At 40.3% G+C, this 16,191-nt stretch overlaps 1 protein-coding gene across 1 annotated transcript in view; it reads left to right on the forward strand.

The window, feature by feature from the left end:
• The window catches only part of MDM2 (MDM2 proto-oncogene), a 28,127-nt gene extending 18,203 nt beyond the window's left edge, over positions 1-9,924 (forward strand). The window contains 3 exon segments of the mRNA XM_044280447.1: positions 3,392-3,466; positions 8,635-8,756; positions 8,758-9,924. Of these exon segments, the coding sequence (XP_044136382.1) occupies positions 3,392-3,466; positions 8,635-8,756; positions 8,758-9,193 (633 nt within the window). The 3' untranslated portion in view covers positions 9,194-9,924.
• Positions 9,925-16,191: the final 6,267 nt, after the last annotated feature.

Consider the following 16,191-nt stretch of genomic DNA (forward strand, 5'->3'; position numbering starts at 1 on the left):
TTAGAAGGCTTAGAATTTTAGAAGCAATTCTTACAATTTAAAAAAAAATATTTCCAAAACCCACTTTTTAAGGACCAGTTCAGTTCTAAAGTTACTTTGTGGGGTTTACATAGTGGAAACCCCCCTTAAATGACCCCATTGTAGAAACTACACTCCTCAAGTTACTCAAAACTGTTTGTTAACCCTTTATGTGTTCCACAAGAATTAAAGGAAAATGGAGATGAAATTTCAAAATTTCACTTTTTGGGCAGATTTTCAATTTTAATCCATTGTTTTATGTCTTTAACACATCGAGGGTTAACAGCCAAACAAAACTCAATATTTATTACCCTGATTCTGCGGTTTACAGAAACACCCCACATGTGGTCGTAAACTGCTGTAGAGGCACACGGCAGGGCGCAGAAGAAAAACGCCATATGGTTTTTGGAAGGCAGATTTTGCTGGACTGGTTTTTAGATGCCATGTCCCATTTGAAGCCCCCCTGATGCACCCTTACAGTAGAAACAATAAAAAAAAAAGTAAAACAATTTTGGAAACTACGGGATAAGGTTCCAGTTTTATTGGTATTATTTTGGGGTACATATAATTTTTTTAAATTGCTTTTTATTACGTTTTTTGTGAGGCAAGGTAACTAAAAATGGTTGTTGGAACAGTTTTAATTTATTTCGACAGCGTTCACGTGAGGGCTTAGGTCATGTGACATTTTTATAGAGCAGATTGTTACGGATGTGGCAATACCTAATATGTATACTTTTTATTATTTAAGTTTTACACAATATCATTTTGAAACAAAAAAATTATGTTTTAGTGCCTCCATTTTCTAAGAGCTATTTTTATATTTTGTTTCAGCGATTTTCTTATGTAGGGTCTAATTTTTTTGCGGGATGAGGTGACTTTTATTGGTACCATTTCGTGGCATACGCCTTTTTGATCGCTTGTTGTTGCACTTTGTTGTGTAAGGTGACAAAAATTGGCTTTTTTGACGTGTGTATATATATATATACAGGTCCTTCTAAAAAAATTAGCTTATTGTTATAAAGTTCATTATTTTCTGCAATGTACTGATAAACATTACTTTCATATATCTTAGATTCATTACACACCAACCGAAGTAGTTCAACCCTTTTATTGTTTTAATATTGATGATCATGGCATACAGCTCATGAAAACACAAAATTCCTATCTAAAAAAATTAGCATATCATGAAAAGGTTCTCTAAACGAGCTATTAACCTAATCATCTGAATCAACTAATTAACTCTAAACACCTGCAAAAGATTCCTGAGGCTTTTAAAAACTCCCAGCCTGGTTCATTACTCAAAACCGCAATCATGGGTAAGACTGCCGACCTGACTGCTGTCCAGAAGGCCATCATTGACACCCTCAAGTTAGAGGGTAAGACACAGAAAGAAATTTCTGAACGAATAGGCTGTTCCCAGAGTGCTGTATCAAGGCACCTCAGTGGGAAGTCTGTGGGAAGGAAAAAGTGTGGCAGAAAAAGCTGCACAACGAGAAGAAGGTGACCGGACCCTGAGGAAGATTGTGGAGAAGGACCGATTCCAGACCTTGGGGGACCTGCGGAAGCAGTGGACTGAGTCTGGAGTAGAAACATCCAGAGCCACCGTGTACAGGCGTGTGCAGGAAATGGGCTACAGGTGCCGCATTCCCCAGGTCAAGCCACTTTTGAACCAGAAACAGCAGCAGAAGCGCCCGACCTGGGCTACAGAGAAGCAGCACTGGACTGTTGCTCAGTGGTCCAAAGTACTTTTTTCGGATGAAAGCAAATTTTGCATGTCATTCGGAAATCAAGGTGCCAGAGTCTGGAGGAAGACTGGGGAGAGGGAAATGCCAAAATGCCTGAAGTCCAGTGTCAAGTACCCACAGTCAGGTGATGGTCTGGGGTGCCATGTCAGCTGCTGGTGTTGGTCCACTGTGTTTTATCAAGGGCAGGGTCAATGCAGCTAGCTATCAGGAGATTTTGGAGCACTTCATGCTTTCATCTGCTGAAAAGCTTTATGGAGATGAAGATTTCATTTTTCAGCACGACCTGGCACCTGCTCACAGTGCCAAAACCACTGGTAAATGGTTTACTGACCATGGTATTACTGTGCTCAATTGGCCTGCCAACTCTCCTGACCTGAACCCCATAGAGAATCTGTGGGATATTGGGAAGAGAAAGTTGAGAGATGCAAGACCCAACACTCTGGATGAGCTTAAGGCCGTTATCGAAGCATCCTGGGCCTCCATAACACCTCAGCAGTGCCACAGGCTGATTGCCTCCATGCCACGCCGCATTGAAGCAGTCATTTCTGCAAAAGGATTCCCGACCAAGTATTGAGTGCATAACTGAACATCATTATTTGAAGGTTGACTTTTTTTTGTATTAAAAACACTTTTCTTTTATTGGTTGGATGAAATATGCTAATTTTTTTGGATAGGAAATTTGGGTTTTCATGAGCTGTATGCCAAAATCATCAATATTAAAACAATAAAAGGCTTGAACTACGTCAGTTGGTGTGTAATGAATCTAAAATATATGAAAGTCTAATGTTTATCAGTACATTACAGAAAATAATGAACTTTATCACAATATGCAAATTTTTTTTAGAAGGACCTGTGTGTGTATATGTGTGTTTATGGTGTTTATCGGTCAGGGTGGATCATGTGATATATTTATAGAGACGGTTCTTACGGATGCGGCAATACCTAATATGTGTGTTTTTAGTTTTTTTTTTCTATGTATTCTTCTGCATGTAATACTCTATTTCTTTATTGGGAAAAACAAAATCTGGGGAAAGGGGTATTTTTTTTTTTTTTTCTTTTTTACTTGATCCTTTTATTTATTTATTTTTTTAACTTTATTTCTGTCCCACTCTGGGATTTCAACTTTTGGGGGTCTTATCCCCTCTGCAATGCATTACAATACATCTGTATTGTAATGCTTTGCCTGTTAGTGTATGACACTTAGTAATACACTAACAGGTTGCCTAGGAGACCCAGCCTGGGGCTGGATCTCCCGAGCACCCGTAGAAGGCAGGCCCCCATGCCGTGCAAGGCATTGGGCAGTCTCTCTGCACGGCATTGGGCTGCCTTTTCACACATCGGGTCCCTGCCACAGCAGTGCGGGGACCCGATGGGCTCCCTCACCTGCAGTAAAAACCCCTTCTATGTAGCGGTCAGCGCTGACTGTGGCATAGAAGGGGTTAATCAGCCAGCATCGGCTCTTGTCAGGAATGGGTTAATGATGCTAATTTGCAGTGTTACCTAGAGGGAACTATTGGCTACAATTTAGTGTGACCTAATGCTAGTGTTGCTAAGTTTAGAATGTGCCTTTATATGAAATGAATACTTTTACCTTTGGTAAAACAAATCATTTTCTTCTCTGGCCTCAGGTTTACCAGGTGACTATATACCAAGCTGAAGAATCGGGAGACTCTTTTGACGAGGATACGGAAATTTCTGAAGCTGTAAGTATGACCTTGCTGAGCTCACGCAGAAGAAAAATGGAATCTGATATTAGCCCTTTCAGCACTGGGCCACTTTTCACCTTAAATCCCAGGCCGATTTTTGCAAATCTGACATGTCTCTTTATGTGGTAATTACTGTTGAGCGAACGTGTGTTTTAAGTTCAGCGTCATTGAAGAATCTGCTACCACGGACCATAACTGAATTTAGAATCCATACCGCGTTTCTTCGATAACTCGAACTTAAAACACAAGTTTTCTCAACACTAGTGGTAATAACTTTGGAACTCTTATCCAAGCCATTCTGAGATTGTTTTCTCGTGACACATTGTACTTCATGACATTGGTAAATTTGAGTCAATATATTTCACCTTTTATTTATCAAAAAATCAAAATTTTCTAAATTTGACTTGCTCAATTTGACATTCCCCAATATGTCTGCTTTTTGTTGGCATAATTTTGTAAATGTCATTTTATTTTTTCAGGACGTTAGAAGTTTAGAAGCTATTTTTCAAATTTTCAACAAAATTTCCAAAACCATTTTTTTTAAGCACCAATGCAATTATAAAGTGATTTTGAGGGGCTTATGTAATGGAAACCACCCATAAATGACACCATTAGGCTACATTCACACGTCAGTATTTTTCTATATCCCGACTTTCGGTCCGTTTTTTGCGGATCTGTTGTTCCTGGAAATGTTTCCATATGTCATCCGTTTTTTGCGGATCCGCAAAAAACAGAAACATGTATAAATTTCAATAAGCAAATAAAGTTGTTTGGATTTCTTTGAAAAAAAATTGAAAAAAAAAAGTTTGTTTGCAGGATTTAAATTCCAGGAATGGAATCTGCATAAAACGGATGACATACGTAATGACATACGAATGTCTTCAGTTTTTTTTACGGATCTATTGACTTTGTATTGTACCGGGATCCGATTTTTGCGGAAAAGAATAGCACATGTTTTATATTTTTTTCGGACATGCGGAACGGAACAACGGAAACTGTGCTGTCCGATTTTTTTTTTTTTTTTTTTTTTTTTTTTTTTTTTTTTTTTTCAGGACCCATTGAAAATGAACGGGTCCAGATCTGGTCCAGATGTGTTCCAGAAAAAACGGATGTGTGAATGGACCCTTATAGAAACTACACCCCTCAAATTAATTAAAACTGATGTTACAAATTTTAACCCTTGAGGTGTTCCACAAGAATTAAAGGGATTCTGTCAGCCAGATTTTCGTTACAGAGCTTTTCATATCATCTTATCAGTCCCCTTGATCTAGATAAAAATATACTAGTTTTACCCCCACATGTCTTTTTATTTTTTGCTAAAAATCGCTTTTATTCGTATGTTAATTGCCTTCATAAGGAGACCAAGGGGCTGTCCTTTCGGCCGTTGGAGCCCAGTCACGCCCCTTATCTTGAAGCCCAGCGCCACCCCACTGTTAATTATTCTCTCCTCTGCTACCCCCCCCCCCCCCCAGTGCGCCGTAATCTCGCCCTTGATCCACACCTCCAGGCCCGCGCGGTGTACTTCGCTTGACCCGGAAGTGCGCAGACAGCTGGCGCATGGGTCCAACGGCCGGAGAGACAGCCCCTTGGGCTCCTTATGAAGATAATTGGCATACGAATAAACGTTTTTTAGCAAAAATGAAAAGACATGGGGGTCAGACTAGTATATTTTTATCTAGATCAAGGGGACTGATATGATGACATGAAAAGATCTGTAGGCTGACAATTCCTTTAAAGGAAAATGGAGGTGAAATTTAAAAATTTCACTTTTTTTGGTAGATTTTTATTTTATCTTATTTTTTATGTTAATCAATTTTTCTTTGCAACACAGCAAGGGTTAACAGCAAAATAAACCTCAATATATATTACTCTGATTCTGCAGTTTACAGAAATACCCTATATGTGGCGGTAAACTGCTCTATGGGCACGTGGCAGTGGTCAGAAGGAAAGGAGCACCATATGGATTTTGGAGGCATATTTCGCTAGAATGGTTTTTAGGCACCATTCTACCTGACGTACCCCCTACAGTGTAAACGCTAAAAAAGTGACCCCATTTTGGAAACTACACCCATTAAAGAATATATTAGGGGGGTACTGAGCACTTTGACCCACTAAGCGTTTTATGGAATTTGGAAACACTTGGCTGTAAAAATTAAAAGTTTAATTTCTTCCAATAAAATGTTGCTTTAGCCCCAAATTTTTCTGTTTCACAAGGGGTAACAGGAGAAAAATCACTGCATAATTTGTTACCCATTTTCTCTTGAATACAGTAACACCCCATATGTGGTGGTAAACTGCCGTGGGGGCACATGGCAGGACTCAGAACAGACGGAGCGCTATATGGCTTTTGCAGCGCAGATTTTCATGGATAGGTTTATGGGTGCCATTAGTTTAGATTTTTTAATTGTCTTATGTGGGGGGTTGTTTTTTGCGGGATGATGTGATTACTGTTTGGTACCATTTTGGGGTACACAAACTTTTTTATGCCTGACGGGGCATATAATGTGATATTTTTATAGAGCAGTTTGTTACGGGCCTAATATGGCTCACTGTTTGTTTTACACAGTGAAAACCTTTTTGAACAGAATAAAATCTTGTTTTGTGTTGCCATTTTCTGAGAGCCCTATTTTTATATTTTTTGGGCGATTATCTTAGGTAGAGGCTAATTCTTTGAGGGATGAGATGACTGGTACCATTTTGGGGTACATAAGACTTTTTGATCACTTGGTATTACACTTTTTGTGAGGCAAGGTGACCAGAAAATTGCTTTTTTGATACTGTTTTTATTTCTTTTTATGGCATTCACTTGACGGGGTTGATCATGTGATATTTTTATAGAGCCAGTCGATACAGGCGTGCGGATACCTAATATGTCTACTTTTCTTTTTTTTTTTCTTTTTTCTTGAAACTTAAATTTTTTTTATTTTTTTTTTTCACTTTATTTTTTTGTCCTACTCTGGGACTTTTAATTTTGGGGGTCTGATCCCCTTTACAGTGCATTTCAATACTTCTGTATTGTAATGCATTGGCTGTAAGTATATTACACACTGTAATACATTTACGGTACATCCTGCTTCCTGTGAGATCCAGGGGGCTGGATCTCACAGGCTCTTACGGAAGGCAGCCACGATGCCTAAGGAAAGCATTGGGCTGCCTTCCCTGCCATCGGGTCCACGTCACAGCAGCGCGGGGACCCGATGGCCACCCCGCACCCAGCAGTATACCCCACGTGCCGCGGTCAGCACTGACCACGGCAGTGCAAGGGTTAATGGGCAGGTACCAATGTTTTCACAGCTGCCGGTGCATACAACAGGGGTTCGGCTATCAGTGACTGCCGGACCCCTACAGCGCCTGCCCGATCAGAGCGACGTAGCTGTACAGTGCTGGGATTTCTGTCCCAGTTTCCAGCGCTGTACATGTACGGCACTGGTATCCTACGTGTTAAGGGTGCAGCTATTGTTTTTGTTTTTCATCACTGCACTTTGAGAGCTATAACTTTTGAATTTTTACATCCACATAGCTTTATGAGCTTTTTTTTTTTGAATGGGGGTGTATCTGTGAGATGATGGTTGGGTTTTTATTGTTTTACTACTTATGAGCAAAAAAATATTTTTACATAATCTGTATTTGTCTTACACAAATGAAGACATAAAAAGTTATGTGAGGGCTTGTTTTTTGTGCGATCAGATAGTTTGCATAAATACCATTTTAACATAGGACTTACTAATTTGTCCAACCGGTCATCAGTAAGAAATTCTCAGAAAACCCCTTTAATTTATTCTTTTCGTGGGAGGTGGTAATAAAAAATAAAATAATTCCATTCTGCCATTATGTAATTTTTTTAAGATTTTATTTACATAAAAAAACTTTTTTTAATCGGGAAAATTGTTTTTGTGGCTTATTTTTTTTGTCCATATTTGTGGGCATTTTATTTTAGCTTTTTATTTGTCTTCTAGTTCCTCTAGGGACCCTGAGCATGCATTTGCTTTAATAATACACTGCAATACTTCTATATTGCAGTGTATTATTCTGAACAGGACCTAATAGGCATTCATAGATGACAGTCTTGCCATTGTTTAGGCCTTTAGTTTTCATGGAAAGCCATCAGCACCTAAGGTGTGACAGAGGAAGTGGTCAAATGGCTGAGATTGGATTTATCTTTAACATATAGCTTCTGTGCTTGTGCTGTACATTTATGGTCCTCGGTAGTAACTACATGTATATAATGCAAAAACTCGGTACTGCAGAATACTGTATAAGGGCTCTTTCACACGAACGGATCCCGTGCTGGTAATCTGCATGAAAGAGAGCCAAGGCCTGTTCAGGACAGCAGAGACACGGAGCATTAACATGATTGATAATGCTCTGTGCCTCTCTGTGACCTACAAAATCACAGTGACCACTTTGTCTCGCTGTCATTTTGTAGTAAAATGGTCACAGAGAGGCACAGAGCATTATCAATGCCCAATTATGCTAATGCTCTGTGTCTCTGCTGTCCAGAACGGGGCTTGGCTCTTTCACTCATTGGATTACCTGCACAGCATCCGCTCGTGTGAAAGAGCCCTAACACTAGTGCGCTACAAACATTGCAACACTCCAAACCATATGTAACAAAAAATTTATTAAATGAAGTCCCAAACATTACTGAATAAATGGATGGTCAACTCTATTAAAACAATTACAAGTAAGTAAAAGTAATGGCCTCACAGGGTTTAATAAAAATGCTAATTATAGAGCAGGAGAAGCTGAGCAGATTGTTATTTAGTTTTATGGGAAAATATTCAATAAAACTTGTATTTTATACATTTATATTCCTGCTCATTCTGGGCTTTGAAGTTGAGGAGACGGCCCTATCAGTGATTGACAGCTATCTGTGTATACACAGTCATGGAAGGCTGTCATCTCTGATGGGACCGACTCCTGGACTTCAAAGCCCAGAATGAGCAGGAATGTAAGAGTAAAATGTTTTACTGAATCTTTTCCCACAAGTGGTACCTTGGAACCGAACCCTAGACTTCGTGAAGTAATATCTTCGGCTCATAGGAGCCAATACATTCTAATATGTACAGAATGAAAAAAAGTTTTATACGAATTCGCTCATTCCTAGTAATCAGTATAAAAATGTCTGAAAACCCCTTTAATGTTTTTTTGAAATCTGATTACAGGATTACTGGAAGTGTTTACAGTGTGATGAGATGAATCCTCCTATTCCAAGATATTGTAAAAGATGTTGGTCTCTTCGTAAAGACTGGCTCCCAGACCAAAGTGAAAAGAAGAATTGCCCCTTGAAAAGAAAAGAGGTGGAAGGATTCCCTGGAAGATGAAGGCATTGATGTCCCAGATGGCAAAAAGCCAAAACTGACAGATATGCAAGATTCAGTTCTCGCAAGAAAAGATGACGAGGGAATACAGAGCTGTGAATCCCAGGAAACTGAGGACTTTTCTCAGCCCTCCACATCTGGAAGCATCGCATCTTGTAGTCAGGAGGAGTACAGAGAAAGTGAACAAGCTCACCAGGAAAGTTCAGAAGGGAGCCTTCCACTTTCTTGTGTTGAACCTTGCGTAATCTGCCAGACTAGGCCGAAGAATGGATGCATTGTCCATGGCAGTACAGGGCATCTCATGGCATGTTATACGTGCGCGAAAAAACTTAAGAAGAGGAACAAGCCTTGCCCTGTATGCAGACAACCAATTCAAAAGATCGTATTAACCTATTTCAGCTAGAAGGCAGGACTGATTAATAAACACAACATGAAAATGCAAGACAAAAAATTTGGACTCTTCAGAATATATGAATGGTAGAGAAGGGACTGTTAGAACCTAAATGAACTTTAGGCTTGAAGAAAACAGAAATGTCTTACTGAAATAATCTACTACATTAGTTTATTTAAGCACTTGCACATAAATTAATAGTTTAAAATCTTTATAGGGCAGAAAATGAATGCAGTTTATTTTTAACCAGAGACGAAGAGTAGACAGCTTACTTTAGATTTAAGGAGTCAATTACATCAGTATAGCAGTCAGACAGTAAAGACCTCCATAGAAAGTTCTAGGTGTGGTAAGCCCTAGCCTACAGTATATTAGATGGGCATTTAAAGTTCCCTAGCAGGGACCTGTCATATGTCATTATAAAATCGTAACTGTATTCATTGTCGAAAGGTTATCCCCCTTATGGCATGGCGTGCCTTCTAAATCCTAAATTTGGCTGTACCATCATATACTCCTGGCATTCATGCGGTTAGGAATCCATATTTAGATAATAATTTGGGTATTGTCAAGATATTTCTAATAAAAAAGCTGTTAAAATGTTGCTCTACATTCTGGAGTAGGGGCAGGAGGATCTAAACACTAAGGCCTCATGCACACGGCCGTTCCGTGCATTGGGGACAGCAATTTGCGGTCCCCAATGCACGGGCAATGGGTCTGTGATCCGTCCGCACCGAAAAGAAATAGAACATGTTCTATTTTTTTGCGGTGCGGAGGCACGGACAGAAACACCACGGAATCACTCCATAGTGCTTCCGTGGGGTTCTGTTCCACAGCTCTGGATTGCGGACCCATTTAAGTGAATGGGTCCGCATCCGCAATGCGGGGAGCACACGGCCCGTGCCCGCATATTATGGACCCGCTGTTTGCAGGCCGCAATACGGCCGTGTGCATGAGGCCCATAGCAAGAGGTCGTTTTGGGTTTTAGTGATCACTTAGAACAGGATTAAAGGCCCCTTTCCACTGCTCAAGAAAGCTGTATTTACATGCAGCGACCCCCTCCCCCCACCCCACAATTTGAGGAGGAGTGATTGCTAATGCCATCGCTTATTCCCATACAGACTTGTTGTTTGCCAGCAGCAGAGTGCTGTTTAGCCGGCAAATTATCTTATTACCTGATGAAGAGCGTGTTGCTTATTCATTGGGTAATTGGGGGCACCTTTACACTTGCAGTTCAGGGCTAACAAGCATTCCTACGAATGCTAGCCAGCAATTATGTGCTTAATGCTAAGCTAGTGTAACAGGGCCTTTAGGCCTCTTGCAGACGAGCGTTTGTCACGCTGCGAGTCTGCAGCGCAGCTCCCGGCCTGACCTCCCAGCACTGACAGGGTAACATAGCATTATATTGATTTATGATGCTATGTAACCCTTACAGTTCTGGAATGTATTAGATGTCACTGACATAATGCTGTCAGCATCATACAATACATTCTAGAATTGTATGGGTTACATAGCATCATAAATCCATATAATGCTATGTTACCTGGTCAGTGCTGGGAGGTTAGGCCGGGAGTTACTCTGCGGACTCGCAGCGTGACAAACGCTCATCTGCAAGGGGCCTTATTCTTTAATGGATTTTCTGAGAAAACACGTTGATGCCCAACTTTTCCATTGGTGCATAATTGGTGGTCAACTGATCAGCAGACGCGGCTGCTGACTTCCAGAGCGCCACTTGATTTGAGGCTGAGTTGTAGTACCGGTCACAGCCAAATGTACGGACGTCTGAATGTCTGTTCCGTTAGGGGGATACCCTCACACTGCATACAGTTCTATTCACATCTTACTCTGGTTAACCATGTGATGCCAGATAGGTGCGCTTCATATGCTCATGTGGCACATGTGCCTGGTCATCGTGAAAGGTTGCTTTTTCAGGAAAAACACAATTTCATAGTAGATAGCTAGTTATGGACAAATGATTGGCTTCAAATGCCAGTGCAAAGTAGCTTAAAATATACATTCGTTACCTAGCTCCTAGGATTGGTAACGCCTTGCTAAAAATGTAGTCCCTCAGCTTATCCAGTGACGCTGTAGGGTTGTCGCATTAAAGGATTGGAAAAAGATGGCCACGTTCTTTCAGAAACGTCACCACATGTCCACAGCTTTACGTGGTATTACAGCTCAGCCCCATTCAGTTCAGTGGACAAGTATGTTCTGGAATAAAAAAAAAAAACAGTGGACATCCACTTTAATAGAGGAAGGGGATGTGCTCTGTATCATAAGAGGCCTTTATATAAGCAATTGCTATTGCCATTACAGCTTGCCTTTTTCCCCTTGAGGCATTGGAGCTTATGTTCATCCAGGAGATGATGGCCTTTCAACTGGAAGAGGGATTCCTACAGAAGGACAGTGATTTAATTTATTTATCTATCTAGATATATATAATATTATTTTTCAGAATGCCAAGATTTTATGGAAAGAAGTGAATGTGTGTTTTTGATTATATAAATAAGTGCGCAGTGTACAGAATATTATAACCTTAGTGCCTTGTACACAGTTTTGGCTGACTACAGAAATACTCCATACTACATAGGCTTAGTTCTAAGCTAAAATTGTGTTATGGCCTGCTCCGTACTAGGTTATTGCCTTGAGAATGAGAAATTACCTCACTTCTTTAAGAAGCAAGCATTTAAATAGCTATAGTCACACATCTTTGTAGCAGTTTGTGAAAAGGATTTTGATGAATTTCTAATCATAAATGATAGTTTACACCTTTCTCTTTAGGCCTCATGCACTCAACCGTGTACATTTTTTGTGGATAGTACACTGACCCACTCATTTTTATGGGGCCATGCACAAATTCTTATTTTTGGCAGATCTGTTATGCTTTCCCACAAATTATAGTACATGTCCTCTGTCCAGCCGTGTCTAAATATGTTAAGGTCCAATTCCATGTTTTGTACAAGGTCTCTTCCAATATAATCCCAACAACATTTGACACATAGAGCTTCATTCTTTTCTCAAATTGGGTAAAGTAAGACTTCTTAAAACACAGCCAAGGAAATTGTACAATCTGAATAATATTGGACTCTGTGAGGTATAATTAGGTCAGTATACACGGACTTGACCGCTTACTGTCCTATTTGCACACCCTTGTAGGTTGATATAAATTATATTGCTTTTTCTAAGAGGTTTGTTTTTTTTCTTTATATTATACCGACAATGTTATTTGGGGGGGGGACGATGTAATGTTCTCCTCTTTTAATGTAATCTGAGATCGTTCAGAAAAGTTTCTCCCCTGAAGTAGTTTTCTTGTGTGTTTTCTGTTTTGTGGTGGAGCGTTTATTGAATTACTTGATTTCTCTTTTAGATTTTTGAAGCTATGCCTACAGTGGTGCCTGAAAGTTTGTAAACCCTTCACAATTTATTTTACAGTATATAATTTTTTTTTAAGTATGTGAACCTTTTGCTTTCAGTATCTGATGTGACTTCCTTGTGCAGCAATAACTGAAACGAAACATTTCTGGTAATTGTTGATTAGTCCTGAACAGAGGCTTGGAATTTTAGCCCATTCCTCCTTACATAATAGCTTCAGTTCTGTTATGTTGGTGGGATTCCTACCATGAATTGCTCGCTTCATGTCCTTCCACAACATTTTCTATTGAAGTAAGGTCAGGACTTTATTCTTCTTGAACCAGTCTTTGTGTGCTTAGGGTTTTTGTCTTGCTGCATGACCCATGTTCTCTTGAGATTCAGTTCACAGACCTTTAATCCAAATACATTGTTCATCAATTATGGCAAATGCAGAAAAACATGTCCAAACTATACTACCACCACCATGTTTTACAAGATGGGATGTGGTTTTTATGCTGTTTTTCTTTCTCCAAACATACTAAATTAGCCATATTTCAGGTGCAGATTGCAGCGCAACTAACGATTGCGACTTCTCTCCGTCTCATTTACCATTTTCTACGTCTGTTTTAGGAGTAGAAAAAGGTTTAAAGGGAACCTGTCACTGAGATTTTATGTATAGAGCGGAGGACATGGGTTGCTAGATCGCCACTAGCACATCAGCAATACCCAGTCCCCATAGCTCGGTGTGCTTTTATTGTGTATAAAAACCGATTTAATACATATGCAAATTAACCTGAGATGAGTCAGAGCTTGAAAATATGACTCTTCTCTGGTCACACAAGTATATGTTAATTTGCATATGTATCAAATCTTTTTTTTTACACAATAAAAGCACACAGAGCTATGGGGACTGGATATTGCGGATGTGCTAGCGGCCATCTAGCAGCCCATGTCCTCAGTTCTGTACCCAAAATCCAGGTGAGAGGTTCCCTTTAAATGTAAGACAGCTCGGAAGCAGTCTTACATTTAGAACTGGCGGAGGATTCCTCAAAGTTATGAAGAGGCATGTGCCTCTTTATAACTCCGGCGGATCCACCGCCAGTTTAGGGTTTTATTAAGACCGGCATCTAAAACATTGGTCTTAATAAATGTGCCCCATAATGTTTCTCATTTAAACCAAAAAGTTCTAGTTTGGGGAGCAGTGACTGTCTCCTTGCAATCCTGACGTACAAACCATTGTTGTTCAGTGTCCTGATAGTGCAGTCACGGACATCAATGTGAGAGGCATTTAGTTGCTTAGAGGTTACCTTGGGTTCCTCGCTAATACACACCTTGCTTTTGGCGTGATCTTTATTGTTGATTGACCAATCCTGATGAGTGTAATAATGGTCTTGAAATTCCTCCATTTGTACACAATCTGTCTGACTGGATTGGTAGAGGCCAAACTGTTTTAACTGTTCAACTTAGTTTTGTAACCTGTTTCAGCCTGAGGAGCATCAACAGCTCTTCTGAGGTCCTCAGAAATCTTTGTTTATGATATGATACACTGAAAATAAGGCTCTGATAGATTCCCTGCTCTTTAAATAAAAAAAAGGTTGCTCAATCACACCAGATTGTCATCCCATTGAAATTATCTGCTAATCCTAAAGGTTCACATACCGTACTTTTGCCAGTAATAGAAGTGATATTGGGTCATATTTTTCTCAACAAATAAATGACCAGGTCTAATATTTTTGACTCATTTGTTTGATTTGGTTATGTTAGGACTTGTTCAAAAATCTGATGAAGCTTTAGGTCAAATGTATGCAAAAAAAGAAAATTTGTAAAGGGTTCACAAACTTTTAAGCACCACTGTAATATAGAATGAATGTATTTGTTAAATTTCATGAAAGCCCCTTTGAGAACAGTCTCTACTTCAATAGCAAATATCCTATTATAATTGGTAAAGCTGAAGAAATGTTTACCCTATTAGAATATTTTGTTAGTATGTTTCTAATATATTTATCATTCTTGAGACGCACACCATTTTTGGGTTTAGGGCTCTTTCACACTTGCGTTCTTTTCTTCCGGCATAGAGTTCCGTCGTCGGGGCTCTATGCCGGAAGAATCCTGATCAGTTTTATCCTAATGCATTCTGAATGGAGAGAAATCCGTTCAGGATGCATCAGGATGTCTTCAGTTCCGGAACGGAACGTTTTTTGGCCGGAGAAAATACTGCAGCATGCTGCACTTTTTGCTCCGGCCAAAAATCCTGAAGACTTGCCGCAAGGCCGGATCCGGAATTAATGCCCATTGAAAGGCATTGATCCGGATCCTGCCTTAAGCTAAACGTTGTTTCGGCGCATTGCCGGATCCGACGTTTAGCTTTTTCTGAACGGTTACCATGGCTGCCGGGACGCTAAAGTCCTGGCAGCCATGGTAAAGTGTAGTGGGGAGCAGCATACTTACCGTCCGTGCGGCTCCCGGGGCGCTCCAAAATGACGTCAGGGCGCCCCACGCACATGGATGACGTGATCGCATGGCACGTCATCCATGCGCATGGGGCGCTCTGACGTCACTCTGGAGCGCCCCGGGAGCCGTGCGGACTGTAAGTATACCGCTCCCCGCTCCTACTTTGGCAACCAGGACTTTAATAGCGTCCTGGCTGCCATAGTAACACTGAAAGCATTTTGAAGACTGATCCGCAAGTGTGAAAGAGTCCTTAGTGATTTAGCTTTGAATGTTAGATTTTGCCATTATAATTTATTAATACATCTGGGGACATTTACTAAAGCGGGCGATGGAATGTTGCAAATTATGGCACACTCCTTAATTTGTAACTTTGTTTCTTGACCCTTCTCTGAAGTAGTGATGAAGGCGGGGTTTAGCAAGGCCTACCGAATTTACTATATCTTACGCCAGAAACTGGCATAACTTACAGTTCAAGTCAACGCCAACCCCTAACTGGCATAGACTTGAGTTTCTGCTGCAGTGAGGGGCAGAGATGCCTCTGAGGTGCACCTTACTCCGGCGCAGGGGGGATACATGTCTCTGACTAAGGGCTCATGCACACGACCATATGCCCTCCGAGACATACTGTCCGTGAGCGGGCCATAATTCCCGGAGCGCACAGCATCATAGGTTACTATGATACTGTGTGCATCGGGCAGCCTGCAGGACTGTCTTGCACTCATATGATCATATGAGTGCAGGACAATAGACCAATGCACACAGTATCATAGGTTACTATGATGCTGTGTGCACGATGTATGCTGCTGCTGGACATATATCCTGCTCACGGACAGTATGTCACAGAGGGCATACTGTCGTGTGCATGAGTCCTAACTGTTAGGAGCATTTAACCATGCTTAGTTGATACGTGACTTAATACGAAGCTTAATGCATTTACTATTGGTACTTAGAAATAAGGTTACATTCACACATACATGTTTGGGAGATCTGCTTTTCCGTCTTAATTTCAGGGGGAAAAATAAGATTCCAGCACAAGGAGAGAGAAAACATTTCTTTAAAAAAATTATTCTGTCTTTGTGTAAGGCCCCCTTCCCAAATTTGGTTTGATGCTTTTTTGCCAATAATATTACATATTATATTTTTGCGTGTAAATTTTTAATTTTTTTTTTGCTTCCATATGCTATGCCACTAGCAAAAAAAAAAAATGTGTGTCC

This window comes from Bufo gargarizans, chromosome 2 (genome assembly GCF_014858855.1).
Source record: "Bufo gargarizans isolate SCDJY-AF-19 chromosome 2, ASM1485885v1, whole genome shotgun sequence".
Taxonomy (NCBI): Eukaryota; Metazoa; Chordata; class Amphibia; order Anura; family Bufonidae; genus Bufo; species Bufo gargarizans.